General features: G+C 54.8%; 6 protein-coding genes across 10 annotated transcripts in view; 3 read left to right on the top strand and 3 right to left on the bottom strand.

The window, feature by feature from the left end:
* BCL9L (BCL9 like) overlaps positions 1-8702 on the bottom strand; it is a 79640-nt gene extending 70938 nt beyond the window's left edge. Inside the window, exons 1-3 of the mRNA XM_072884683.1 lie at positions 8564-8702; positions 2512-2554; positions 1692-1861 (exon numbers count right to left, since the gene is read on the bottom strand). The gene's annotated coding sequence lies outside the window, so the exon portion shown is untranslated. The remainder of the gene's footprint in view (positions 1-1691; positions 1862-2511; positions 2555-8563) is intronic.
* On the top strand, positions 1044-8565 carry FOXR1 (forkhead box R1). Of its 3 annotated transcripts, none has more exons than XM_072884688.1 (6): positions 1044-1828; positions 4972-5139; positions 6032-6246; positions 6564-6832; positions 7232-7464; positions 7873-8565. In XM_072884688.1, exons 2-6 carry the CDS (start codon positions 5019-5021, stop codon positions 7899-7901), a joined length of 867 nt encoding a protein of 288 aa, XP_072740789.1. In that variant the 5' UTR covers positions 1044-1828; positions 4972-5018; the 3' UTR covers positions 7902-8565. The 3 variants fall into 3 exon arrangements, with proteins under 3 accessions (XP_072740789.1, XP_072740786.1, XP_072740787.1); XM_072884685.1 differs by having other exon boundaries at positions 4931-5139; XM_072884686.1 differs by lacking the exon at positions 1044-1828 and adding an exon at positions 4166-4836.
* Positions 8703-9734: 1032 nt separating the features above from the next.
* Positions 9735-13475, top strand: CENATAC (centrosomal AT-AC splicing factor). Of its 2 annotated transcripts, XM_072884449.1 has the most exons (9): positions 9735-10060; positions 10131-10296; positions 10389-10451; positions 10602-10666; positions 11091-11196; positions 11554-11584; positions 11978-12067; positions 12175-12307; positions 12793-13464. In XM_072884449.1, the coding sequence occupies exons 1-9, from the start codon at positions 9756-9758 to the stop codon at positions 12836-12838; spliced, it is 1005 nt and encodes a 334-aa protein (XP_072740550.1). In that variant the 5' UTR covers positions 9735-9755; the 3' UTR covers positions 12839-13464. The 2 variants fall into 2 exon arrangements, with proteins under 2 accessions (XP_072740550.1, XP_072740549.1); XM_072884448.1 differs by having other exon boundaries at positions 10389-10666; positions 12793-13475.
* Positions 13476-13896: 421 nt separating this feature from the next.
* On the bottom strand, positions 13897-15984 carry RPS25 (ribosomal protein S25). The gene is made up of 5 exons (XM_072884452.1): positions 15852-15984; positions 15569-15664; positions 14876-15059; positions 14379-14477; positions 13897-13961 (listed from the first exon to the last, which is right to left on the bottom strand). Exons 1-4 carry the CDS (start codon positions 15852-15854, stop codon positions 14383-14385), a joined length of 378 nt encoding a protein of 125 aa, XP_072740553.1. The 5' UTR covers positions 15855-15984; the 3' UTR covers positions 13897-13961; positions 14379-14382.
* A 7-nt stretch (positions 15985-15991) lies between these two features.
* On the top strand, positions 15992-17767 carry TRAPPC4 (trafficking protein particle complex subunit 4). Of its 2 annotated transcripts, none has more exons than XM_072884450.1 (5): positions 15992-16166; positions 16247-16421; positions 16502-16605; positions 16725-16851; positions 17285-17767. In XM_072884450.1, the coding sequence occupies exons 1-5, from the start codon at positions 15992-15994 to the stop codon at positions 17361-17363; spliced, it is 660 nt and encodes a 219-aa protein (XP_072740551.1). In that variant the 3' UTR covers positions 17364-17767. The 2 variants fall into 2 exon arrangements, with proteins under 2 accessions (XP_072740551.1, XP_072740552.1); XM_072884451.1 differs by lacking the exon at positions 17285-17767 and adding an exon at positions 17029-17270.
* Positions 17768-18925: 1158 nt separating this feature from the next.
* On the bottom strand, positions 18926-26434 carry SLC37A4 (solute carrier family 37 member 4). The gene is made up of 8 exons (XM_072884447.1): positions 26175-26434; positions 25832-26064; positions 24279-24522; positions 22827-22985; positions 22343-22428; positions 21255-21368; positions 19695-19833; positions 18926-19405 (listed from the first exon to the last, which is right to left on the bottom strand). The coding sequence occupies exons 1-8, from the start codon at positions 26320-26322 to the stop codon at positions 19239-19241; spliced, it is 1290 nt and encodes a 429-aa protein (XP_072740548.1). The 5' UTR covers positions 26323-26434; the 3' UTR covers positions 18926-19238.
* Positions 26435-26533: the final 99 nt, after the last annotated feature.

Here is a 26533-nt window from a genome sequence, read left to right as displayed (position 1 = left end):
TGCCCTCCCTGCAAACCCGGGGGATGCCGGCTGTGACATCCAGGAGGGATGAAGCACCCCGTCGGCTAGCCTGCGCCGACGGCTAATTTAGCCGGGAGCGAGGTCTCCTCCCTGGAGCCCTGTCCTGATCCGCCCAGCGCTTCAGGAAGGTACCGGATCAGAGTCGCCAAAAAAGTTGCGGAGCGTTTCAGACTCTGTCCCCTATGGCTTTCAAAGGGGGAAATCAAAGGGAAGCGCCGCGCTTTGTTCCACGGGGGAGCGGCACGAAAGGTGAGTGGCAGCGAGCCCGGCAGAACCGGTCGCTTCAATCGTCCGCCAGCTCACCTTTGAAGTGGTTTTAAAAATCAGGGAGGAGGGGCAGAGACCCGAGTTCAGCCTTCTTACTGCAACTTCACAGAATTTGAGGACGTGGGGGGTAAGAGGCCGCCTCTCCGCCACCAGAAAAATAGCATATCTCTTCAGAGAGAATAGAATACAGCTAATAAAAAAGGCTGAGATACTCTTCAAGTACATCTGTTGTGTCCTCACGTCCTGAGGAGGCTACAAACAGCTACAGCGTCAGCAGCATCTACCTACAGTACTGACGGAGACGTAGCCCGGCATCCGCAGGATTAACCGGGCGCCCTGACGCAGCCCCCAGTCCGGTGCCGATGGAGCGACTGACTCTCACCAGTCCGCAGCCTCCTCTCTGCCTTGTGTTCCCTCTCCCCCTGCCCACCCGTACGTTCCCCGGGGCCTCTCTTTAACAGAAAGGACTGGTTTTAACCCTGGCCCATGCAGATCCCAGGAGCTCTTTCTATATTTTAGCCACAGCATCAGCCACCTGCTGCAGCATGGGGCATCTAAGCAATGCCAACACAGCGGGAGCAGCAACGTGCGAGGACAAGCCAGGCGCCTACAGTACACCCCATACTAGGAAGATGGGGACAAGTACCAATTACTTAATTGGAAATTAATCTCTGTTCTACCACATAAATTATATATATATAAAGAACACAGTTGATTGGCATGACCAGTATTCACAAGCCCAGAGTCCCCCTGAGCCCACTGAGCTTGCTTCTATACAAACACCATCAGCTGGGCAAAGCCAAGATGATACCCTCCTATCAGCACGGACAAGCAGATGTCACTCTGTGCAAATTCGAAGCTTTCAGGGGATGTGGAATGCAAGAGCCATTTGAGCCAGACGTGAATAACAACTCTGAGTCAGAAGCCAAGTTATAGAGCTCCCCTGTCTTCAGGGGAGAGAGCGAGCTCAGATCCAACATCTTTCAGAAACAGGAGCAAATCCAGTTTCTCTGGCTTGCCGAGAAGACCTCGCACAACATGTTCATGCACACGCATGAAGCCATAAGCCTGGCCAAAAGACATCTACGTACACCTCACATGCCCACGCACGCCCATGCAAAAGTCATACACCCTGAGAAGCAATTGAGCACGCTCGCAGTTACGTCTCGAATCTGAAATGTCTTTTCTCTCGATTTGCAAACAAGTCAATCTAAAATGCCGGGAGATGGGAATCAGCAAGGAATTGTTGCACAGTTCTCTAACTGTGCTTGCCCCCCGACCCCAACCCGCATCCTTACAAAGCTTCCCTGGAGTTCTTGTGGTTATGAGGTGCGTGGGAGTAGGCGAGACCGGTTTTCAGTAAAACTATCCCATCAATTGGCTTCTGTGAAGGTAATGCTCACCTGAAAAGAGCTGGCTTTGAAGAATCCAGACGTCCTGAGCCAAGACACCTCCAGCGTGTTGCCTCTCTACGTTTTCAGCTCCGTTCATGATGCAGATAGAGGTGCTGGCTACTTTGACCTTCTGCACGTGTCAGCAGGTTCTCTTCTAACTTCTGTTTCACCTTCCGAAGCTAGAGGGGGGCCAAAAAAAGAGATGGCTTTAAGAGACAAGCGTGAGCTTCTGGTTAAACCGGAGGGCATAAGGAATTGGCAGTCTTAGATTTTATTTGCCACAAATTGGCTCTATCGGTCAGATCAAGATCCCTCTCCCCTGGGAAGGCAGGGGTAGCAAGACAGAGCTCAGGGGTTATGAAGCTTTCACCCAGAATACACAGTATACAAACTGATGGGACTAGGATTCAGCAACTGAATGGCCAAAGGCAAAATTAAGGCCTTTTAGCCTTTTCCCAGACTTAAGAGAAAGGTCTGTGGCTGCAACCATATATATTTAAAACATTCTTAGGCTTTCAGGTGGAAACCAACACTTCTGCGCCCAGTTTTGCTAGCCGCATTGCACGGACTGGGCAGACCCCGGGGCTCGTTTCCCTGCTTTACCCATTTGTATTATAGCAGCACCTCAAATCTCTACCAGTAAGGAGTAAACGTTATCACGTGGGGGAACGCTTTCCATCCCTGCAGCAGAGGCAGGAAACATTAGCGAGCTCTTTGCGCATCTGGTTTTTGGGGAGGGTCTAAGTACAACTGTTCTGGGCTTCTCTAGGTGGAGCACTATATCATATCATGTTATATCCCATCCCTCCCCTTCCCTCGTGTTACTTACCGGTTCCACAGACCAGCACAGCCTTCTCGGAGGACACAGAAATCTGGGGGGAAGATAGGAGAAAGGAAACTCTGATCAGCTGTGGGCAGCTGCTGCTAGCAGCCCGGGAAGGTCTGCAAGCTGTTTCTCATCTCCTTCATTGCTCTGTAGTGGCTTTTGCTGGATAGCCCCCACCTAAGTCGGGGGGCACCGGCTCCGAACCAGCTACAGGTGAATTCCATCGCTCCCTGCAAAATGCCAGCTCACACGGCCTCTTGTGGCTGAGCCACACGGTCCGACTATCCTCCAGCAGCTCTGCCGGGCCACGCTTCCCAGGGCAGCTCCTGGAAAGCGGCACAGCGAACGGCGTCCTTCCCGCGGACAAGTCCATCCCCAAATATTCTTCTGCCTTTTTTTCCCCCATCGGTGCCTCAGGCATTGCCCCTCTTGCTTTTTAAAAGCCGCACTTGGCTGAAGAGCAAGCAGGTCAAGACACCTCATCTGCACACAAGGTCCAGCTATCGCAGGACGTCTTTTACCCCCCCCAAATACTTACACGGTTCTAAGATTATTAACATAACTGCATCCAGTCTGGCACTCTTGTGAGAGTTTATTGTTGAAGTACCAAAGGTTACGTGGGTAGGCGAGGCATCAAATGAGGGTGCGTGTAGATAATCACAGGCTTAATGAATTACTATGCCTCAGCTGATGCATGCACCACCGTGTGAGAGTTTCACTCCAAATAGAAAGGGGAAAGCAACTTTGTGGTGCGACGGGTCGAGTGATACGTGGTAAATTATTAAACTATAGCAGCTGGATTGTTTGCAACACATCTCAAGTCAAATACCAGGCTCCAGTTTCAGGAAGGGGAAAGGATTTTGATTGGGGTGCGCTCAGACATTTCTGAGGAAAGCAGCCAACCAAGCAGGTCCTGCTCACACCTGAGAAATCTGACGGGAGCACGTCGTCTCAGCTAACGACGGAACTTTGTCATGCACGGGTGGAAAAAGCCGTGCGACTGTAGTCTTTTGCATGTAGCAAAAGCCAAGCCACACTGGCTTGATATTTGTGGAATGCCTAACAAGAACTAAGCAAAACTTAATTCAGTGCAAGCTATCATACCTGCTTTTATTGAAGAGGCAAAACTGAGCGTGCCAGCTCCTTCTCTTCCTTTGGAAAGTTACCTTTTCAAGGAAAGCTTGGTTTGGTGTTTGACTTATTTTTCAACAGCCCGTCTCAAAAGATGCAAATATGCAAAGGGTGAGAATAGTGACAGCAAACAGTGCAGGAACACTTGGCCCAAACCCCCGCAGCTGGGAGAAGCATCTTACCCTTTTCTTTCATCACACAGAAAAAACCCAAACAACTCGAAGCCAAACCTCTGGTGCAAGGGTCACAGAATTCACTTTTAAGCTGAGATTCTCCCAACATCATGACGCTAAGGTTATGGCGCAATGTTTTCCAGCAATTGCCAAAACCAGCCTCTTTCCGTCCATCTCCCTGCTACAGACTGGCAGCAAGTCCCTGATGTACTCCTCTGCTACGAGCATAACCTGCGTCCTCCTACAAAACGGTCAACATATGTAGTGAGTCTGAAATCTAATTGCCTGCTGGTACTAAGCCAAGGCTCGGATTTTGATTTGTAGCTCCTCCGTTTCCACCCGTGCCACCTCCCCTGCCCCCCCGAGCAGAAGAGTGATGGTGAGTGGGAGAATAGGATGAGGATGTATTACAACCACCCCTTAATAGCACAAACCACATCGCTTCCTTCGTAATAGGTGGGATAGATTAGGCAGGGGCCATGTGTGAAAGATACCATCGAAGAAACAAAAGCGATTCAGGAAGGCACAGAATTTAGATTGTGTCTTCAAGCTGCACAAAAGGTTTCTGAGAGACACACTGTGAAAGCACGCCCACTGTCTGCTTAACCTGGCCGCTCTTCCCCAACTGTGGTACCCCTTCAGTATTTGCCTGCGGCGATTTAAAGCAGTTTCCAGTCTTAAAACCCGCTACTTCCAGGCAAGCAGGGTGAGGGAGCTCCCCGGTACCTGCAAATGCATCCTGAGCACTCTGGGTGTACCTCAGAGATCCATCCTGCTTCCAGAGACATTCGGATTCTCAGATTGAGGAAGTCCACTGCAGAGCATAGGTAACACCGTGATTTTATCAGAAGCAGAAAAAAAGAAAACATTAGCCTAATGAACACAGGAATGCCCCATTTATCAAGGCTCTAGCAAAGTAAACGGGCAGAAAACAGAGCCTACGTGGCGCCGCCCATCTTACTTTCAATCAGCTCGCTTACTCCACCAATATGGACCATCTACTCACTGGAAGGGGCTTTAAGAGGTATTTAGAAGTGTGAAACAGAGACCAGCCTTTCACCCACCTGTGTGATATGCTTTTTAAAAAAAAAAATTAACTCAACTCTCTTGGCATGCAGAGCACGTCAAGCTCACAGGATCCTTTGTGCCACCCTCACAGATACCCCTGTGCTCAGCACCCGGAGATTACTTTGCCGTACAAAGAAAATGTACTTGAGTTTTCAAAACAAGTCATTTTGGGAAAGCCTGCATTTAAAAAACGGCCTGGAGGACTGGGATATGGCAGAGGAGCTCAAACTCACCATCACTACTGAAGAGTTTCTGCAAGGTAAGGGCCTCAGGGGAACTGATTGACTTGGCTTCCTTTTAAAAAGATTCCCATCTCCAAAACCCAGGTGAAAATTGTAAAATCTGGTCAATAGTAAGTTCCAGTCTAGAAGTTAACAAAAAGCCCACTTTCTTTACGTTTAAATGTGATCAGATCAAATTAGCAGTGCCTGCAATTACGTACAAAGTACGCAGCTTACAGAAAATGAGGCTAACACAAAAAATCTAAGCTCCCCACGGTGTCTCTGGGCTCCCCACGTCTACCAGCTCCTGACGAGACCCCGCACCGTCGCACGCCGAAGCGGCAAGCTGACCCCCCGGCACGCGGGTGCTCGCTGCCGGCGGCACCGCCGGATGCCAGGGGTAAGTTTGGGACCTGCTCCTACCTACAGAGGCTGGCAGTGTTTCAGGGAACAGCCTGGGAAAGGGGCTTTTCTTTTGCCAGCCAGAACATCTGTGTCCAGACTGGAATTTTTCTAAGCTGACTTAGAAAAAGTTGAAGCCCGTCTCTCAAGGACAAGGACATAATTACGTAGCTGTGCCTGCAGACACACTTCCCTCCGAATGCAACCTTTTGGGCAGATAGACTTGGGAAAGGAGGACTGAAGGGAGTAATTTACACTCTTCTGGCTTTGCAGGGCAAAGAGAATGTAAAATTCCAGAGCTGAGCACCGCTGTTCGGGCTGGCCGCAGCAGTGCAAGAACACACAGATGTGCGCGCTCTATGCAGAACAGGAAATAAAACGCTACTTTAGAGGGATGAGAGGGCAACTGGGGACCTTTGCCTTGGGATCTGCATTGCAGCAGAGCTTCCCCAGGCTGCCTCTGGACAGCAGGGTCTAGAAACGGTCCTCAGGTAGGACTGGCAGGGTGACGTTTCTGCTTCTCCTTAGAACCTGGCGTTCAGCCCCACCTGTGGATGTGGGTAAACCCCAGCCTGGTGTGCCCCATCCCCGGGAGCCCTGGCGTAGAGCCGGCCGGATCCGACAGCCCGGTGGCCTCGGTCGCTGGTGCCACGGAAACCTCCTTTCCAAACACATCCTGGGACTACTCTGATCCGGACTGCTCGGAGGAGGATGTGCTGTCATCCTCCAGCGAGGCTGGAAAGGTACAAAAAAGGGAACCGCTTGGGCAGTCCGAGACATCGTGCGCGCTTAATGATCCCGCAGGAACAAACGAGCTGGCTCAGCAGCTCTGCGAGTGGCTGCCTCCCGTTTCAGCAGGGGTCAGTCAATGCATGGAGCCCGTCTGACGAACAGGCCGAGAGTACAAAGTGCAAGGAAGGAGGCTGAAATTTAAAGTATATAAGCTTTCTACATGCACTCTGCCAGACCCGCCCTCCCCTAGAACAAAGCAGCTTATCCCTGTCCCTCATTCCACCCAGGGCTAAGATATGCACGTCCTTTTTCTCCTTCCTCTCCGCAGCTTACTGAGGATGAAGATGCTTCGTGTGTGGACATCCCCGTTCCTCGGGAGATGCCAGAAACTCCCGAACTCAAGGCAATGCCGATGCCTCAGAAATCCGCGGTCCTCAGACCGCAGAGCGTGAAGCTCAAGTGCCCCAGGCAGACGAGCACCGAAATCGAGGGAGGCTGGCCCCGTCCTCCCCTTAATTACTGCATCCTCATCACCCTCGCCCTGTGCAACAGCGCAAGTGGCAGTCTGACGGTACAGCAGATCTACCAGTTCACACGGTACCCACTCTCCTCCTAGCGCAGAATGAGGGGAAGAGGGATGACAAGGGGTACGGGAGTCTCTGATCTTCTGCTGGGGAGCAGGGATGTGGCAGCCAGGACTTGCGTTCTGGTCTTAGCTCTGCCTTCGGCTCAAGATGCCGCTGAGAAAACTGCTTCCCTTCTTTGTCAACACCCACAGCCAGGAGTGCCGAGAGCCGGCATTTTAGTTTTGTCTTACCTTCCTTAGAACAAACACAGTGCTCAACTGCGCCAGCCATCCTTACTGAGGAGGAGAGGGTGCTCCCTGACATCTACAGGGCTCAGGGAGGATCCTCTCCTCTTTCCCTAACGATGTATTCTGTTATTTATCCCAGCCTCTAACTGCTTCAGCTCAGGACAAATCTTTTCTCCCCGCAGGGAGCACTTCCCATTTTTTCAAACGGCCCCAGAGGGCTGGAAAAACACGATCCGACACAACCTGTGCTTCAGCAGCTGCTTTGAGAAAACCACTGGCTTCGTGTGTGGCGAGGGAAACCGCAAGTCCTGCCTGTGGAAACTGACTCCAGAAGGACACAGAAAGTTTCAGGAGGAAGCACAGGCTCTGCCCAAAGAGGTTCTCGACTTGGTGTGCCAAAGCATGAGCCAACCGGGTATGTTTCAGAGGGCAGGAGCCCCGCAAAATGCAGAGCGAGTCAGACTTTACAAGATTCCCATGGCGGGAGGGATACAGGCGGGCACCCAAGCCAGTACGCAGTCACCAGCACTGCGGGAGATGACAGGTCTAGGAGATGACACCAGAGACACGGCAATCCCTGCAGAGATACCCCCACAAGCGGGGCTCGGTCACCAGCCCGGCCAAGAACCCTTCTTGAATGAAACCAGCGTAGCGAGAGGAACAAAGCAGGCTACGTTAAAACACCGAGCCTTTATCTTAGTATCGCGTTGCTCAGTGGTACAATACCTATCCATTTAACATGGGTAAGAACTGAGGCTGTAGCATCAGCAGTCGCTGCGGTCCAAGTAACTATCGCAACTCCCTCTCTCTCTCTCTCTTGCAGATCTCATGAGACCTCTGTTTGGCCTGTGATTCCTTCCGGCTCCCTGCTTCTGGAACAGGTACCATGTGTTTTCAAACCAGGCTTGTCTTCTCAGGTGCTGCCACACGTAGCTTCCCAAGAACTGCGCGTGGAAATTATGAGCATCGTGACATAAGGACTCAAATTTGGAAGGGGGGAAGCAGGAAGATGCCCAATCTCGTTTCCTTCAGTAAGGCAAGTTTTTGCTCCAGCTGCACACATCTCGAGTCGCAGAGGCATTTTGACATGCGGCACCTGCTGTGACTTTAACACAAAGTCCTCCACGCAAGCTGTTGCCTCTTGCAACGTTCTTGCGGTGCAGAGGATGAAGCGGCAGGAGAAGGTTCATCTGTTCCCTAACAAAGGGTCTCAGCCCACAGGTCAGAGGCTGAGCAGAGAACGCGTTAGCTGGCTGAGTGAGAGGAGCCCCGACCATACAGACGTTAGTCCGAGCTGTTGCACTTGTCCGCCCAGCTGTAAAACCAGCAGGCAAGGATCCACATAACTGCTGGGCAGAGTGCTTTGCAAGGTGCTTGGAATTTCTGCAACGCTCGCTTGGCAGAAATCAGCGAGCACTGCGGAGTGCGAGGAGGGAGAGAGTTATCCTGGAGAGGCAAGGATGCAACAAAGAAAAAAAAGAAAATCAGAGCTTGCTGTTGTGTTGTTGACTTACTTGCTTCTCCAGCAAGAGGCAGGAAAATCACATCCCCAAGCCAGAATTCAGGCAGGTAGCAGGTGTCTAGTGTTCCAGAAGAGTAGATTTTTCATAGCTCCTTCCCAGCCGCTGCGGCAGTTGCTCGAGTGGGCGCACGGTCGGTCCAGCTATGTCGGTTACCAGTCTGGTGGGTGGCGGGAGCCGGGGCGCCCTGTCGACAGGGGACAAACGGCACGCAGTCACGACGCAAGTCCTGGAGTTCGCTGCCGGGCTGTATCCTAGACCTGACCCACAGGGAGAGGATGGCAGGGGACAGCCCTTCCGGACCTGCTCGACAGGGCCGGCTGGGCGCACCCTGCAGATCAGCTCCTTTCACCCGCGTGCCCACGAGAGTGTAAAAGAACAGGTAGGTTAAAAGTGATTTAGATCAAGCCTAAACGCAGGCACTAGGACGGTCGCTTCCCCAAACCACCGCGCAGCGTGCGTCTGCAGAGCTGGGTGCCAGTGTCACCCGAGCGGCCGCAGAAGGCGGAGGGAGGCAGCCGGCTGTCAGTCCCACAGGTGACAGTGCAGGCTGTCTGTCTGCCTGAGCAGGACCTGACGTAAGGCGCACGGTCTGCAGAGGCCTGGCCGCGCCGGATGGCAGCACCGAGATACCGCAGTTCAGATGCTCTCCTTCAGTCACACCACACCGGAGCACGAGCATCCTCTGCTCGTACCGCACGTGGAAATACAAACCACCTGAGATTTTGGCAGAGCTGCGGAGGGGCAGGAAAACAAGGGTGCCAGAGCAACGCTACCAGCCAGGCTGCGGCAAAAGGCAGCCGGGCGGGAGGTCAGCGCGTTTCAGGGAGGTACGACGCTCCAGAGAGCGTTCACGATAACAAGTGGAAAAAGCCTGAAACCAGACGAAGTTTCAGACAGGCCCGGGAGAACGGCGTCGGCCGCAAGGCCAAGGCGCAGGCTCCCCGCGGCCCCCACGTCCTGCAGCGGGGCTCGGCCAGCCCCGACGCTGGCACCGCACACCAAACGCCCCGGCCAGCCCCGGCTTCGCCCGGCGGCCGCTGGACGGGCAGCTCCGGCCCGGAGGGGGCAGCTCCGGAGGCCGCCCCGCCGCCCCGCGACCTGAGGGCCGGGCCCGGGGGCCGGGCCGGCGCCCGCCTGCCGCGCCTGCGCCCTGCGGCGCCGCGCCGCGCCGAGGCGGGCCGCCATGGCGGTGCACTACTGCGGGCTGTGCCGCCGCACCTCCTTCTCCGGCCGCCGGCACCTGTACAGCGCCGCGCACCGGCGGCGGCTGCGGGAGGCGCTGGGCCGGCTGCAGGAGGAGGTGGCGGCGGCGCGGGCGGCGGCGGCGGCGGCGGGGGACGGGGACGGCGGCGGGGCCGTGCGGCGCTACGACCCGGCGGAGCACGAGCGGCGCGTCTGGTGCCTGTGCTGCGGGCGCGGCGTGAGGCGGGACGGGCGGCGCGGCGGGCTGGCGCTGCCGCAGGCCGGCCTCCTCCAGCACCTGGCCGGGTAGGCGGGCGGGCGAGCGGCGGGGCGGGCGGGCGAGCGGGCCGGGGCGGCGCTGACGGGTGTCCCGCAGGCCCGAGCACCGCCGGGAGACGGCGCGGTTCTGGCGGGAGAACAGGGCGGAGGCGGCGCTGCGGGAGCGGTTCCTGGTGCCGGCCGAGGAGTACGAGCGCTTCGCACGGGCGCTGGAGCGGGCGCTGGCCGCGCACCAGCGGCGGGAGGAGGAGCGCATCCGCCAGGTACCCCCGGCCCCGCACCGAGCCGGCCCCGGCCCCGGCCCCGGCCCCGCAGCCGCCGGCCCGGCCCGGCCTCACCCGCTCTCTCCCCGCAGATGGCGGCCGGCATCCGGGAGGCCGAGCGCAGGCAGCGGGAGACGGTGCAGGCCGCCCTCCAGGTCGGTGAGCCGTATCCTGCCCTGGCTGCGCCCTGGGGACGGGGCCCCGCGCCCCCACCGGCACCGGGCGCTCTCGGGAGGGGCTGGGGGCGGGTGGGGGGCCCTGCTCAGCGCCAGAAATATCGTTCCTTTTTCCTGAATCACACTCAGCTTCAAACAGAGGCAGAGCTCTGCGCAGGACCTTCTGTCTGCAGCCCCGCAGCAGGACCCGAAAGGTGAGAACCGGTTTCCTTGAATTGCCGCTAACCTGCTCAACGCGGGACCGCGCCACCGCAGCGGCCCTTCTCGCTGGCTGCTGCTGTTGCCAGAGTTGACGCTGTCATCGCCAGGATCTTGCATTCCTTCAGATCCTTGGCAAACTTTTCTCTAGACTATAGTAAGTGCCATGCCCGCAGAAAGATTGCCCTCCCACCCACACGTCTGTAGGTAAGCACTAAGAGCCACAAAGAGCGAGCGCAGCGATAACGTACAGGCGTTTAACGTTATCGTGCCCCCAGAATGTTTCTCCTTTTCCTCCTTGCCGCAAAGCTCTCCAAACACAAATACAAATTCTGCTCCAGAAGCCTCTGGACGATCGTTGCCTGCCTGGCTTCGACAGCCACCCACCTCTCAGACTGCCTCTTGGCTCCCCCATTCCAGGGACTCCTCTCATGACGCGGAGCAGCCCGGCCCCAGTGGGGTGCAGACAGGACCGGACTTGAACTGGATGGAATCAGGCCAGGCTTTGACCTTCATTGGCCACCAGGTAGGCGTGACTTGCTAACGAGCACGACCTAAATGACTGCGAGTTACACGTAGCACATGTTGCAAAGCAAAACAGGGTTGCGATCTCCATTGCTGAAAAAGGCGGCTTTGCCCATTCAGACGACCCACTAGCTGAGAGTTTCAGTCATCCAGTGTTAACTCGTGTTTCGTTAAGGAAACGTTCTTTAACTTGCACAGAAAACCCAAACGTTCCTCAAAGGAAGGAGATAAGAGCCTCCCTCTGTGTCCTTTTGTACGAGAACTCCAGGCTGGAAGGGAATGCACATAATGCCATGCTCTTCAGAGACGTTCTTAAAAGCATCGGCTTCTCATTAGTGTTTTATGTTTCTGTTAACAGGAAACAGAAGGGAGAGGGAATGTTCACACAGGTAATGGCGCCTGCTTTGTGACTCGTTTGGTCGCTACTGAAAACTCCTGGCTTGCAAATATAACGGGGATAACTGAAAGCCATTTTGAAGCGGCTGCAGCATAACCAGGAGCTGCTCGCTCGTTGGCTAATGTTTGATGTACTAGAGGAGAAGAAAACCCTGCTTGTATTACGAAAACTCTGTCAGTGCTACCGCTGTGCGCAGCGTATGGTTTGGGGCATGATCTGCCATGGCCTTAACCGAGGCAAGCCAGCTGCTTTTCCTTAGAAAGCCCGACGTTCACTTTTCCTTCGCTGCTTACTTGGCAGGGCGAGCTGCAGGGATGGGGGTAGAGGGGATGCTTTTCCCTACCTTGAGCTTCAGTGGCTAAATACGTCTCCCCCCGACTTCTAGGGGCAAAACCTCCATGGCTAACCGAGGAAGAGGAAGAGGATGGAAGCAAACAACAAATTGGACCTTCGTATGAGGAATTTCTCAAACAAAGTGAGCGGGTTGTATACATTTTGGTGAACCTTACGTTCACTTTACCACACTAAAGAATCAAAAGCTATTTGACTGAAAACCTTTTGCTTAACGGTACATTTTTTCAGGGGAGAAGCAGAAGCTGAGAAAGCTCCCAGCAGAGCGCGTTGGTGCCAACTTTGACCATACCTCTCAGACAGGCGACAGCTGGCTGCCTTCCTTTGGGCGAGTTTGGAATCACGGCAGGAGGTGGCAGTCCAGGTAAGCCTCAGGGCAGCACGGACCGATGCCGAGCAGAGGGCGCGCGGCTTCCTTCCACGCAAGCTACTCGGGGAGCAGGCTTTGTGGTAGCAGCAAGCGGAAGGAGACAGCTTACCTCACGAATGAGTAATGCCACGCAGCACTCGATCCGGGCAGAGCGTCGCTCTTGTCCCGGAGCAGCGCATGCGTGACTCGCAAGGTGAAGCACGGCTGTGGCTGCCGAGGCGGCACACGTGAAGGTGTCTGCCTCGCCTTTCAGACCCGTGTACCGGTGCGTATACACACACTTGTCCCGCTGGTGCTTTGTAATACACTAGAAATCTGTATCAGCTAGCTGAAGAGACCGCTACAGCTCACTGAGATAACAAAAAAGAAATAACGGAGTGAGCTTCTGTTCTAAAACACTACGTGTCTTACTTGTTAGATGAGGCAGCATTCGTTACCTCTAAAGGCTGTTGCATTCTGACTTCTACGCTCTCTTTCAGGCATCAGTTTAGAACTGAATCAGGGGAAAAGAAGAAAAAAAGGTGATCAGAAGAGGAGCACCGAAGAAACCAAGCTGTGACCGTCGTGGAAAGGGGGACTGGCAGTAGCTGCAGCTTTGTTGGCACTGCTGCTGCTGCCCAGCTTAGTGCTCTTATTAAATACGTACCTCTAGATGCGTCGAGTCCCCTGGAAGGCAGGGTGACCGCAGCCTAACACCGAGGTGAGCACTGTTACCGAAAGCTACTCTGCCAGGGGCTGTGGCAGCAGACCCACTCCCCCCGCCACGGACACGCAGCGTACGTCTGGGCAGCGACTTCTGAAGTCTTAAGCTAAGCAAAGGCAGATCCTGCCAGCAAGGAAGGTCTCCTGCCGTGCCGTATCTTTGTAAGTGGAAAGCCTGCCTTATGCAGCATGTGCCTGCCAGTGTCCTATGCTGACGTGTAGCATGACATCCCATTAAAGAAATAAATTTTTGAGAAATAAACTTTTTTTTTTTATTTTTCCCCAAAAGTACCTGTGTTAGTAGACCAACTGAAACCTGTTTCAGGTTGATGACACACGCCTGATGTCTTCGTTCTAATTTATATTACTTTTGCTCATTCTGCCTCACCTAAAGGACTAGTTAGTCCTCAGTAGAAGAAAGGAGGCCTTAAAAGACCTTTGCCGTGGGCAGTTCTTCCTTTTAATTTAAATAAAAGTACTTACACAGCCTTATTTAGAGCTGCTTATCGGGGCTTCCCCACTAGACGCTGACCTGATAGATGCTGTTGCCTTGTACACAGAGATCTGTGGGCATGGCTTGTTTAGAGGGAGTTTAAATAAATAATGAAAACATCCCACTAGCACCTTCCCCGTCTACAATGCAAGAAACAGGCTTCAATTTTCCTCCTGCTAGAACCAAATATGGTTTAACATCGCTGGCTGCTGTTGGTGACGCAAAAGCTCCTTCCCTTTTCGCAACACAAAAGGGTGTTCATGGCACGTTTGTAACTGTATAAATGCAGAGGCTCGCTGCTAGAGGAAGACAGCCGTGACCTGTACCAGAATCCACTATCAATAAATGCGTCAATAATGAAACGTACACATTCTTGAAAAAGCAAGAATTATTTCAATAATTTTATTGTGTGCATCTACATATGACACATTGTTGACGAAGTCACCAGGGAACCTGCAAAGCAAGAAGTCCCACATCAGACAACCAGGTCCAAGCAAGCTAGCACAAAACGAACCGTCTGAAAGCTCGGCTCCAGCACTAACACGTAGACACAGTGCCTTCCAACGGCAGGGAGGACGCCTGCCCACGTACCCCGCAGCCCCCCGAGACAGGAGAGCACACACAGCTTTCCCTGTCCGATGGAAGACGGGGACAAAAAAAACCCCCTGCAAATTGCTCTTTAATTCTGGAGAACCGAAGTTCCCAGTAACGCCACCCAGGCAGTCGCTCGGTGCGCAAGCGACGTCCTCCGAACGTCTGGAGACCGGCCCATCCAAAGCAAGGTGGGAGCCGTCCGTTACATGGCGCGTAGCCGTTTGTTAGAGCCTGGCAAAGCACAACCCAGCTCCTTCACAGAGCCCGCCACCTCACCTCCCTACGCATCCTCCCCTGCGGCAGGCGCATCTCCACCTTTCGTGTTTCTGGTGTAGATCACTTGGGCTCGGTGCTTGGACACCAGTTTGATCAAACCTAGGAGAAAAGGAAATTATTTGAGTGCGTGCATACCAGAGGACACCGGGGACGACGTGCTCCCTCCTAAAGCAGCAGACCAGACAACGTGCGATCGGGTACCCTGGTATTTCCTATCCTACGCAGGGTTATACGAGGCTTTTGTTCAGGTCTGGCAGCGGTTACATCGCAACCCACCTCTCTGGCAGCATTTTCTTAGTCTAGCAACGCCACTGAACGCTGCAGAGCCGCTGCCCCCTACTTTGGAGCACTTTTGAAATGCAAGCTAAGGCAGCGGCTCGTCAAAACCACGCCAATTGGCATACTTCAGGCGCAGCACAAAATCTTCTCTGTGAGCAAGGAGAAGAAAACATCCAAGTCAAGCTGCTTTCTGTTTTTCCACAGTTTTGAGCACTTACCTTTGCTGAGCAGCTCCTGGAGGGCGGCCCTAGCCAGGGAGCCTCGAATCTTCAGTCTTTCCGAGACAACCGCGGGTGTGATGAGCTTGTAGTTGGGCACTTCTTTGCACAGTTTATCATAGGTGGCCTTGTCGAACAGGACAAGGTTGTTCAACTTGTCTCTCACTTTCCCCTTGGACCACTTCTACTTGAAAAGAGGGAAAAAAAAAACCCTAAGCCACCTTCTAAGCAATAACAAGAGACAGAGCTTTCGGATGCCCCAAGAACCACACCGCCACACGCCTCTACCTCGCGTCCCAGATTAAAGGACTAACGAGACGCACAAAATCGTCTTTGGAAACGTACGCGTTGCACATAATACCTACGGGAGCCCCAAATAAAAGGAGCAAAACCTTTTGCTACCCAGATTTAACACCATCACCTGCAACCTCCTGCCAGATGACGAAACGGCTCCTCTACCACCGTGACGGCACCCAGCCCCCCGCCCTTCAGCTCTGCCCACGCCGCACACGTGGACGGCCGGGGCAGCCCCGAGCCACCAGGCCCCCGCGCCCCTTCGCCGAGCTCAGCGTGAGCCCGGCTGCCCGCCCCGCTCCCCGGCTTGCGCGGCAGGCTCCGGGAAGGCCGCGGCTCGGGGCCCGCCGCCAGCGAGGCCGCCCCGGCAGGCGCGGCGCAGGCTCCGCCGGCTCCTACCTTCTTCTTGGCTTTACCGCCGGACTTGTTCACCGGGTCCTTGTCCTTTTTGGCGGACTTGCCCGCGTCCTTCTTCTTCTTGTCGTCTTTGGGCGGCTGCGAGGGGGGGGAAGGATGGGACGGTCAGCGGCGGGGTCGGGTCGGGTCGGGTCGGCGCCCCCCGGCCCCGGGCCCCGGCCTCCCCTCGGGACCGCCCGCCCTCAAGGCTGCTCTCCCGGCCCCCGGCGGGTCCCCCCGCGCCCCCGCAGCCCCGCCGCCCGCCCCGGCGCCGCCCCGCGCTCACCATGCTGCGGCGGCGGCTGCTCCCCCAAGATGTCGGCCGAGAAAGGAAGCGCCCGGCGCGAGGCGCGGGGAAGCCCCGTGCTCGCGGGCGGCTTCCGGGGCACGGCGCGACGCCGCTTCCGGGGCAGGGCGGGCGGCGCCATGGCGATCTTCAGCGTCTATGTGGTGAACAAGGCGGGCGGCCTCATCTACCAGCTGGACCACTACGCGCCCCGCGCCGACACCGAGAAGACGTTCAGCTTCCCGCTCGACCTCGTCCTGCGCCCGCACGACGAGCGCGTCGTCGTCGCCTTCGGGCAGCGCGACGGCATCCGCGGTGCGGCGGCGGCGGCGGGCGGGGCGGGCCGGGCCGGGCCGGGCCGGGCCGACGGGCTGACACCGCGCTGTCCCCCGCAGTGGGCCACGCCGTGCTGGCCATCAACGGCGCCGAGGTCAACGGGCGCTTCACGGCGGACGGGAAGGACGTGCTGGAGTTCCTGGGCAACCCCGCCAACTACCCGGTGTCCATCCGCTTCGGCCGCCACCGCCTCTCCTCCAACGAGAAGCTCATGCTGGCCTCCATGTTCCACTCGTGAGCCGGGGCGGGACGGGACGGGACGGGGGTGGCGCGGGCGGGAGCGGCGGGGGGCGCTGAGGGCCGTCTCCCCGCAGGCTCTTCGCCATCGGGTCGCAGCTGTCCCCCGAGGTGGGGAGCTCCGGGATCGAGATGCTGGAGACAGACACCTTCAAGCTGCACTGCTTCCAGACGCTGACAGGTACTGTAGCCTAACAGACCTCACGCTTGTGGGGTGACAGTACCGTCTGGCCCCGCTCGGCTTTGCCGGGGCTGTCGCCGAGCTCGGCCTTCCTCACCCTTCTGTCTTTGCGGCTCCAGGGATCAAATTCGTGGTTCTTGCTGACCCGAGGCAGGCGGGGATAGACGCCCTGCTCCGCAAGATCTACGAGATTTACTCTGACTTTGCTCTGAAGAATCCTTTCTACTCCCTGGAGATGCCGATCAGGTAAGGGAAAGCCCACTTTTAATAATGCAGCCACAACCCCTTGTCGCTTCCTGCCTGTGCGGTAACAAACGCTGACAGCCCTTATGTCAAGCGGCAAAGCAGACCCAGAGGTTGAGGGAAGGGGGAGGACCCAGCACGCTGCTGCAGGGAGGGGACGCTGACCTGTGCTTCTTCCAGCGCTGCTCTGCTGGGGGAGTGGGAGCTGCTCTTCCGTGTCACGATCCCCGCTGTCCTAACGTAACCCCGAAGCCCACGGAAGAAGCTTTACGGCTCATACTTAACCAGGCCAACGTTTGACAGCAGTCGCGTTGCTGTCTCATGACTTACGGAATCTCTCCTTGAAGGATGCAGAGCCAAAGGATGTGGGGAGCCCGCCTTCGTTAGCCTGTTCTGTAGCTAAAGTCATCCCCTTCCGCTTTTCTGACTCTTTCAGATGCGAGTTGTTTGATCAGAACTTGAAACTTGCTCTGGAGGTGGCAGAGAAAGCTGGACCCTTCGGACCTGGATCGTAGAGAAAGCCTCGCCTGCTGTGCGGACTCCTGTCTCTGGGGAGCAGGGCCTGCCTCTCCGCCTCCTGGCCTCTCCCGGAGCGCTCTCCTCCACAGCAGAGACTGCGTATCCCCAAAACACGCTTCCTTATCTCCCAAGATACCGTTTTATCCCCTTTGTCGTGAATCTCGCTTTAAACAGACTCGTTACTACTGTTTACATGGGGCCACAGAGCCTTACTCTGCTGTTGCGGCTCCACGGCCCCTGAGTGAAGAAAGAAAGGTAAGGTGTGGGCCCGTGGCCTCACCGCCCCCGATTGTTTTCTTTCGTTTCGTAATTGTACATATGTATTTTTCCTGTATAGCTCTAACTTACAGTTTTGCAGAGGGTTTCTGTGTAGAAGTAATAAACGTTCCTTAAAGAGGTGGATGGCTGTTCGTTTTCTGTTGGCAGGGTAAATTTGCGCCGGTAGCACTGCGAGAGGATAAGCGGGTTTGGGTGGTTCTGCTTGCACTGTTCTCCATAACACAACCAGAGCCCTTGTGACACTGCTCCATTTTTATTCACAGATAGCAGAAGATCACGCGATTAAGTACAAAATGTAACTCACTTCCATTGTTTTAATTAAGGCTGGCTACCTACTCTTGCAACCAGGCTGCTCAGCAAAGTACCTGTGTGCGGGTTCTTCACGAGTTGAACTTGCCTCTTCCAGGACCCTAAAGCAGTAAATCCTTTTGGGGGAAAAACAGGAATATTCAACAAAATCCTGGCTAAAACCTGAGTCCGCTTATTGCAGAGTGCTGGGCCTGACCGCTCAAGGCCACTGGCTGTCAGCGCTGGCTTGGCTAAGGCCGACTCTCAGAGGTAGCCCAAGCCCCCACCCGCAGCCATGAGAGATGCAGCTCTTGGCCAAAAACATCCTCGACTACGCACCTTGTACTGACAAAGTACAAGCCCCTGCTAGAAATACGGGTTTTCACGAAACCCTGCTGCAGGACTCGCGGGCCGGCGGTAGCTGCTGTCGCAATACCTGCTGCTGGGTCAGTTTTCCTGGCTGATTTGCGGAGCGCTCGCTACAAGCTGACTTGGCAGCAGGTGCCTCCCTTGCAAATCATTAACCCCGTACACAGAAATCGCACCGGGCAGGATCAGTTCAACAGAAGGAGCTTCTCTAAACGCTCTTCCCTGAACTGCCACGAATTTCTTGGAAACGTGCCTATTTCTAAGTGCTGTGGAGAGCCCTGCCGCAGCACCGCATCGGTGTTCCGTTTGTCCAGAGCAAAACACCACCCTCGCTCCTAAGGGCTAATCCTGGGTAAAGCTCAGGCCACGCTGCTCTCAAATCAGGCATGAGGCCGAACCGAAACAATCCTCATCTGCTGCTCTGTCACTGTTCCAGGGCCAAGAGCGCGCAGGGAGCTCACGCCTAAGTAAACCGAAACGACTGCGCTTACAGCAGCCGGACAGGATGAGCGAACGGGGCGAAGGCTCGCTTCAGGACCCCTCAACAACGAGGCTGAACTGACAGTTAATGGCCGAGACGAACAGTAAGGACAAAACTAAACGCGAGAGCACCCGAAGCCAGTCATTTTAGAGTACTTTTAGTGGAGGAGCTCAGGCTGCCAAGCCTGCTTGCTTCACCAACAGTGCTGTGAGAAGGAGGTACAGTAAAATCATTGCAAATGTAAACTAGCTGAATTATCACATCTCGAGGGAAAAAGTGATCGGTAGCAGGAACCTTGTGCCCTCGGGCACGTGACAGTGGACGAGAAACCGAGACATTTTTATCTAGGTTGCAGCAATAGGCAAACTCACTCCTAGGCCAGTTAACGGTTAAACGGAAAACGAGCATCATTCACATCGCCGTGGGAGCATCCTTTTCACCAAGCAGCTTATCCTCAGTCAGCCTTCCTGGGAATCCGGCCCATCTTGGTGCGGATGTTCCGCAGTAAGAAGAAAGCCACCGTGCTACTGGTACAGGTGATTTCGGCTACCCAGAAGGCTGTGGCCCAGCTGTAGTGCTTGGCAATGGTACTGAAGGGTAGTCCAGCCAGAAAACCCCCAACTGTAAGGAAGAACAAACAGAAACCTAGCCACGCTTGAGCGTCTCAATTTTATCTGCCGATACTTGTTTTTGCGTGTATAAAAATTCCTCAGGCCTGGTTTGAACTTAAAGCACAAGGCAAAAACCTGTCGGGTAGAGGAGGAAGCATCCCTGCGGCTTCCAGCTCTATTATCTCTGCTTCTTAGGAGACTTCCCGTGATCGGTAACTTGGCACCCAGGGGCTAGACCGCGCGTCACCAAGAACACACACGGGTTTGCTTTGTTTTTCAGGGAAACGGGCGTTACTCACCATTGGCCATGAGGGCCACTATGGCGTGGGAGGTGCCGCACAGGTTGGCAGGGGCGCTTTCGTTGGCTATCACCCCAAACAGGGCGATCGGCCCGTACGAGGAGAACCCGAACACAGCTCCCAGAGTCAGGATCCACAGCTGTCAAAACAAGTTACGATGAGAAACAGGATCTGTGCATCTTACCACTGTCAATCAGCAGCTGCTGACAAATCTCAGATCCTATGCACGGTACGAGGGGGTTTTGACATTTTTGGGCGGACACCGGCTCCCTGGCCTGTGGACAGAAGAGCTCAGGCCTGTGACAGATCCCACGGACCCACAGCCCAGCTGCACCTCCACCACAGCGTCTTGTTAGCCAGCGCCAGCTCTCCTCTCTCCTACTCTCTCCTACAGTTCTGCCCCCTACACCCTGTACACATGATATGCGCTGTTTTGCAAGGAAGAACCAGAACGTCGAAGAGAGATGGGCAATGAGTCCGTGAAATCACAGGAGAGAGCTGTGAATCGAGTCGCTCTTAAAAATGATCCTGGAGACACCAGCTAAAAGCTTTTCTCATTTTAGACGCAAGCGACTGATCAGAGCATCTTTATTTGCGAGCAGCCGCTATCTGATAACCTCTATGTTACTAAACAAACGCAGAAACAAGACTAAAAAACTCCAACAGTCTGAACTGCCGTGTTAGCTTACGCTTTAAGAAAACTACCCGGCTCAGAATTTATCAGTCGCTTGAAAGGACAACGAAGGATAAGTAACTTGACGGTCTCAAGATTACAGCATGCTTTTTGAACCCTAAACACCATTTCAAGATGCCCAGAAGGAAGTAAGTGCCATCTTAGTTTCCAGCTGGGAAACAGAAACAAAGAGTTAGGAAAACACTTGCCAAAGTCAAGCAGGAAGGCAGCTGCAGGAATGGAATCATTCCTCCTGACCTCACGCACAAGACCCCTTAACTGGCTACGTTTCCCCTGATGAACAAACATCCTCAGAACCGTCTATATAAGAACTTAAAAATTTTATACTCAGACTTTTAAAGTCAGTTAGTGTGATCAAATGATTACAAGAAAAGGTTTCTTTGACAAAACTTACAGTAATCTTCTCAATGCCCTGGTTCTAAGTTCTGGAGCGCTAACCAACCTCCCAGGATAGGAAAAAGGCAGATCAGCGAAAGCAGAAACAGGCAGAGGGAGAAAAAACGCAAGGCAGAAACCTCATGTTCTTTTAGGCCTGTAAGATCAGCTAGAGGTTGCAAGGCTACAGTCCAGAAGTGATTTTCCTGAAGAAGAAAAACAGGAAAGGAGAAAAGAGGTTTTGTTTATTTAGCGATATTAGGGCAGATCCAAGTGACATCTACGCTACAGCTGGTAACGCAGGCTACCCAAGCCAACTTAGGGAGCGGAAGCAGCCCAAACCAGACGAAGTTAGCCTGCTTCTCTGTAGCGCAAAGAAAATGCAAACTTACAGTTCTTGGGAAGGGTGAAGAAAACACCCTATCATCACACTCCTCACCGTTAAAGGGCTATCCCTACAACTTATGGCCAGCTGCTCGTGCAGGGATTACCTTGGGAGAATCGCCTGTGACCGTGACGCGGAAGAGAAACATGGACACGCACATCCCGGCCATCATGGAAAGCAGCAGCGCGTGCCGAGGATTCCCGTAGCTTGACAGACCCACCTGTAACACAGGAAGGGAAAGTGAGGGTCAGAAACTGGAAGGACTCCTTCCATTTCACACTCGTAGTAACTAACGCTGTCCACACAGCCCAGTCAGAAACATGGATGGCGCATCGAAAGCACACCTTTTAGCAAGACTGCCTGGTTTGGTTTAAGGACTGCCCGCAGTCAGACTGTGCTAAACAAGAAGCCCTTAGTGATGAATGGTACTCCTGTTATCACCTGTGCCCTATTTCTACCCTGAATTTGGCCTCAGACCCCACCACTGGATTTTAACGTGGGGTTTTTTTCAGCCAGAAGACAACTGTCAACAACCAGATCTCTTTCAACACGGGAATCCAGAGAGCACAGTAAAGCCAACAAATTAAAGAGATCCAACATCTTAAACCTGACAGGCGTATCGCAGTCCCTAACGTCGGCACGCGTATTTCCCAGCACCTTCTAGGGTGTTCAGCAGCTGTCCTTGTGCACACAGCAGGACTGGGTACGGGCCTACTCCTCAGCTGTGCCACACAGCGGCAACACCACCCTGACTGAGCGCCTCAGTTAAGCTGTTGAGATGGGTCGCGTCCCTCCCAACCTACCTCCGCGTGAAGGGAAAGAGGTGGGTTAACCAAGAATGGTCTGATTTTCAAAAGTCCCGTTTCAAAGCAGGGTAGTTTAGACACAGAACTGCATCCAAAAGAAGAGCTTGGGAAGACACAGGAAAGAAACATGGTACTGAGAGTGGCTGTTTTCTAGCGTGAGGCAGAGGCAGAGGCTGCCTCTGTGTTCTGGGTATCCTGAATCTCCAGGGCAACATAAACGAGGGGAGCATTCTGCTCCACTACTGGGGCAGGTACGGGGGGGCGAGGGGAAGGGAAATCTTCTTTAAGCGCTCAGGAAGGAAGCCAAAAACAAAGGTAAAAATTCTGAAGCAGCTCAAATTGACACTGCGTCAACTGCCCAGCACACCTGAGGCTCCAGATTACTTACCCTTGCTACCGCTCTGTCAGAAAGGTACCCAGCAGCAATGCTTCCCACCAGACCCCCAATCTCCAAGGCACTCATGTAGGAACTACCTGGAATGTAGGTGAAGCAAAGAACAGGCCATCAGGTTCGGTCACAAGAGCAAAGCTGCTGCATGCTTTACACCAAGCTCAACTGCTGTCAGCTCACCATGAGCTCAGAGCAGCTCTGCTGGACAAGACCCTCCAGCTCATCCTTGTACAGGAATGCCCGTCTGCCAGTCCCAGGAAGGCCCTGGCACAAGAGAGCACCGGGGCACTCGGCACATGCGGTAACGTCATCAGCGAGTTATTCCTCGTATACTACGCGTACCTAAACGGACAGGTAGGAGGGAAGTAAAGAAGTCCCTCAGATGCAGGTGCCTGTGTCCTTTTGCTGTACCCAGTCGAGCTCTCTGCCACGCCTCCTGAATTGCAGCCACAAAGCTTAAAAATGCAGCTTTGCGTCTTACCCACGAGCATGGATTGTCCCCTCTCCTGGATCAGGAAGAGCTGTCCCCAGTCAGTACAGCACGTTTTCACTCCAAAAACGACCAGGTAGCCTGTTGAGAGCACCCAGAGGTACGGCGAAAGCAGCAGCTCTGTCAAAGTGCTGTTGTCGCTGGAGGAACCTGTAAGGAAGATCAGGAGGAACGTTACTACTGCTTGAGCACAGCTACTGAACCACACCGACTCAGCGGCACTGCAGACACATCTGCAAGCAGGACTCATGCATAAGGACATCCTTACAGACAGGGATATTCGTAGCTACTGGTAGTGAATGGCTTTACCTCCCCCTTGTTCTGGGTTTGCTGTGATTTCAGAATCTTTTCTGTCAATTTATTCCACATGCGTTCAAGATTTCAAAAGAATAATCAAAACGCTACTCCCAGGAATTTTCTGTACTGCGGTTGCCAGTAAACCCTCCACAAAAATTGTTAGAAAAACCCAGATTTTGCGCTCATGCTTGTAAGCTCTGCCTGTGAAAACCACTACATAGACCCAAACAAAAGCGCTGACTTTCAGGTGCTACCTTTAGTTTTGCACGAGTCATCCAAGAACGCCTACAAGCCTACCCTCCCCGGAGAACACTCTGGGGAAGCAATATTGGTTTTGTACACAAAGAGGTCAAGTCTAGCAGCGCAGGCATCGCAGGACAGCCTGGAAGGTAGGCTGAGTTTCCACTGGCCTTTAAAATCCTACGGCAAACCGCTGTTGCAATTCCCCTCTACCTGTTCTGCTTTCAGAGGAGCACCGCAGTCAGTGGTCTGAACAAACATTTACTAACTAGATGTGCTGGGTTAGGACAGAAAACACTGAGCAGAGTCCACCGCAAGCCAGGGGTCAAGAGAACCCACGGCGGGGTGAGGGGAGAACTGCCTGTCCTCTGGTAACGTGGAGAAGGGGAAGGTCGGGCTTAAGGAAGCATTCCCTGCTGTTGTGTTTGTTCTCTCTCTCCAGTGCCCCCCGGAGACTCGGCTCGCAGTCTAAGCAAGTAAATCCCCAAGAAAACGAGGGCACCGTTAGTAGGAAGACATGACACAGACAGGGGAGATGAAAGAGCCAGCCACGAGCATCTCAGCGACACGGCCAAGGAACAGAACTAACTGGCGGTCAGGCTCTTCCTCTGCTCAGCTGCACTTTGCTGTGACAGTCGCAGAAGCCCGTACACCAGCCCCTTCCCACAAGATTACACCAGGGCTCAGTTTATACGATTTATAACTTCAACACAGCAGCTCGACAGTTACCAGAATAAAGCTGCTGAAAAGAACCCCTTGCACATGTCCCGCCGAGCAGTGATTTCGGGAAACGGGAAGGACGGAGGTCTCAGTACACCGAGAGCGACACATTCGTGCCAGAACGCAGACAGAAGGTGCCGCACCAGCTCCCGCGGCTGCCCGCTTACAGTGAAGTCTCGTGCTCACCTTTCTTCCCTTTCTTGGCTCCTTGTTCAATGTTGGGTAGCCCAACATCCGCCGGCTCGTTTTTAATCAGGACAAGGCAAACAAATGAGACAACCACGCAGATGAAGCCAGAGAAGGACAAAGTCATGCGCCAATCGTAGTTCAGAGACACGAGAGCAGCGACAATGGGGCCTAAGCCTCCAGCCAAGTTCATGCTTGTAGACAGGATTGCCCACCAAGTCCCAAACTGGGAAGGCTCAAACCACTGTGCAACAACAAGAGAAACGGCATGAGGTCTGAGAAAGAGAGTGATGCTGCACCCGAAAACCCTCAGCCAAGGCCCACGCTGCGGGTTCGGGGCAATTCAGACGCAGATCTACAAAAGCAGGTAAAGGGAGCGCCTACCCTTCGCTCCCTTACTCACGCAGGGAACTCCAAATGTTACACAAGTGTCAGCCACAGGAGCCTGACAGGTGCTCACAGCACGAGCCAGCTCGGAGTTATTTTCATTTACAGATGATGAAACCGAGACGTGGGCCGGGAGAGGCAAATTTAAGAGCACATGGTTCTGCGTACTCCCTTGCTAGAAACAGCGTCCCCCTGGAAAGGTCTGCTGGCACAGGACTGTGAACGGATACGCAGAGAGTCAGAGGGTAACTTTAGGACTCGCTGCTGCATTAAGTGTCAGGCACGATCGGCTCTGCGTTGCAACGTGCGCTCAGAGCCAGAACCACTTGGGTGGTGGTTGTCGGCAGGAAAACGCCCTCAGAAAACACTATGTGTACTGTTTCTGTTATTCGGGACCTTCCTTTCTGTGCACGCAACCATCCCGGACAGTCCTTTTCTGGCCAGCTAGATGAGGCTAGATGCCTCACAGAAGGGCAATGCAGGCGTTCATCTCCTCTCGTCCCGCAAGGACGTGCGCTCCTGGATTTTACATCTTTCAAGAGAGGTGGGCACACGGCTGACCTCCTTTCCTTCTGCCCTAGGCAGAAATCCATCTGTTCCGTTTCAATTGTCACAAAACCCAACTGCATGCCGCTTCGAGGCTCGACTCACGCCGCTCCTCCAGCCGTTACCTGGTTTTCTACTCGAACAGCCCGCAATTTGCAACTCCCGAGTTCCCTGAGCGTGCGGGTGGAATTCTGCTCGTCGCTCCTTGCCCGGCAGCAAACCGCCGCGGCGGCAGAGAGACGAGCAGAGCTCTGTCTGCACGCTTAAAACACTGGATTCTGATAAATGATGTCTCTTACAGCGGAGAAGGTCTGCTACCAGATGTTACTCATCAAACTGAGCTAGAATTGTGGCACGTAAACACAAGGGCTAAGAAACTTTTGGAATCTTTGTGGGAATAAGCAGAACCTTGCGCTCGGAAACTTGCTCCGCAGGCCGAAGAAAGCCCAGCTCGTGGTTTCGACCTCCTTGGCCTGAACCTTGGCCTGAAGGAGGCAGGACCAGGCGCAAACCGCCCTGAATTCGCAGCCAGCCTTCCTGCGCGTGGCCTGCACAGCCCTGCTTGCCGGCAGAGCTCAGGAGGAGAGCCGCGAGCAGCTTCTCTTCCAGCGAGCACTTACTTTTCGCAGTATCTTCCCGCAGGGCGGCCAGCCCAGCCCCTGGGCCAAGCCGTTGAGGAACCAGAGCCCCGCAAAGGCCGTGACGGTGGAGCTCCAGGAGAAGGCCACGTTGACCAAGCCCACCATCAGGAGGCCGGAGGAGAAGAGCCAGCGGGCGCTCATTTGGTCGGAGAGGACGCCGCTGACGAACTTGCTGATGGCGTACGCTGCGGACTGGCTGCTGGTGATGAGACCTGCGGCAGGGCAAGAGGCCGAGACGCGCCTCAGCCGGGCGGCAGGGCGACGGGCCCTCCCGTTAGAGCCAGCACCGAGCAGGGAGGGCAGCGGGGGGCCCGGCACTCACCCAGCTCGTCCTTCCCCAGCGGCACCTCGGCCATGACGGCGGGCATGACGAACGAGAAGGTTTTGCGGTTGAAGTAGTACAGCGTGTACCCGACGAACATGGCCGCGAAGATGACGGCCCGGTACCGCCCGTACCCGCCGGCCGCCATCCCGCCGCGCTCCTCCGCGGCCAGGGCCCGGCCCCGCGAGCCCGGCGGACGGCGACGGCGGGGACACCCGCGAGCGCTACCGGCTGCTGCCGCAGCGGCAGTCCCGCCCCGCCGCTCCCATTGGCCGCCGGGCCCCGCGCCCCGCCCCGCGGCCCCGCCCGCCCCGCGGCCCCCCCCGCCGCCGCGCCCCCGCGGCCCCGTTCCGCCCCCG

Source organism: Ciconia boyciana, chromosome 20, assembly GCF_034638445.1.
Source record: "Ciconia boyciana chromosome 20, ASM3463844v1, whole genome shotgun sequence".
In the NCBI taxonomy this organism is placed as follows: Eukaryota; Metazoa; Chordata; class Aves; order Ciconiiformes; family Ciconiidae; genus Ciconia; species Ciconia boyciana.
This window is presented reverse-complemented; position numbering and strand designations above follow the sequence as displayed.

What these genes read in the sequence shown, in the direction of transcription:
- RPS25 (XM_072884452.1), bottom strand. An exon ending in GCGGTAAAGCCAAGAAGAAG is followed by an intron (nt 15,060 to 15,568) that starts GTAGGAGCCGGC and finishes CTTTTCAAGTAG; the next exon opens with AAGTGGTCCAAGGGGAAAGT. An exon ending in CCAGGAGCTGCTCAGCAAAG is followed by an intron (nt 14,478 to 14,875) that starts GTAAGTGCTCAA and finishes CTTTTCTCCTAG; the next exon opens with GTTTGATCAAACTGGTGTCC.
- CENATAC (XM_072884448.1), top strand. Translation starts at nt 9,756, where the DNA reads ATGGCGGTGCACTACTGCGGGCTGTGCCGCCGCACCTCCTTCTCCGGC. An exon ending in CTCCTCCAGCACCTGGCCGG is followed by an intron (nt 10,061 to 10,130) that starts GTAGGCGGGCGG and finishes GGTGTCCCGCAG; the next exon opens with GCCCGAGCACCGCCGGGAGA. An exon ending in TGAGGAATTTCTCAAACAAA is followed by an intron (nt 12,068 to 12,174) that starts GTGAGCGGGTTG and finishes ACATTTTTTCAG; the next exon opens with GGGAGAAGCAGAAGCTGAGA.
- FOXR1 (XM_072884688.1), top strand. Translation starts at nt 5,019, where the DNA reads ATGTACTTGAGTTTTCAAAACAAGTCATTTTGGGAAAGCCTGCATTTA. An exon ending in CCTCCAGCGAGGCTGGAAAG is followed by an intron (nt 6,247 to 6,563) that starts GTACAAAAAAGG and finishes TCCTCTCCGCAG; the next exon opens with CTTACTGAGGATGAAGATGC. An exon ending in CCAAAGCATGAGCCAACCGG is followed by an intron (nt 7,465 to 7,872) that starts GTATGTTTCAGA and finishes TCTCTCTTGCAG; the next exon opens with ATCTCATGAGACCTCTGTTT.
- SLC37A4 (XM_072884447.1), bottom strand. Translation starts at nt 26,322, where the DNA reads ATGGCGGCCGGCGGGTACGGGCGGTACCGGGCCGTCATCTTCGCGGCC. An exon ending in CTGACAGAGCGGTAGCAAGG is followed by an intron (nt 21,369 to 22,342) that starts GTAAGTAATCTG and finishes CCTGTGTTACAG; the next exon opens with GTGGGTCTGTCAAGCTACGG. An exon ending in AGTGGCCCTCATGGCCAATG is followed by an intron (nt 19,406 to 19,694) that starts GTGAGTAACGCC and finishes TCTTCCTTACAG; the next exon opens with TTGGGGGTTTTCTGGCTGGA.
- TRAPPC4 (XM_072884450.1), top strand. Translation starts at nt 15,992, where the DNA reads ATGGCGATCTTCAGCGTCTATGTGGTGAACAAGGCGGGCGGCCTCATC. An exon ending in CTGCTTCCAGACGCTGACAG is followed by an intron (nt 16,606 to 16,724) that starts GTACTGTAGCCT and finishes TTGCGGCTCCAG; the next exon opens with GGATCAAATTCGTGGTTCTT. An exon ending in TCCCTGGAGATGCCGATCAG is followed by an intron (nt 16,852 to 17,284) that starts GTAAGGGAAAGC and finishes TGACTCTTTCAG; the next exon opens with ATGCGAGTTGTTTGATCAGA.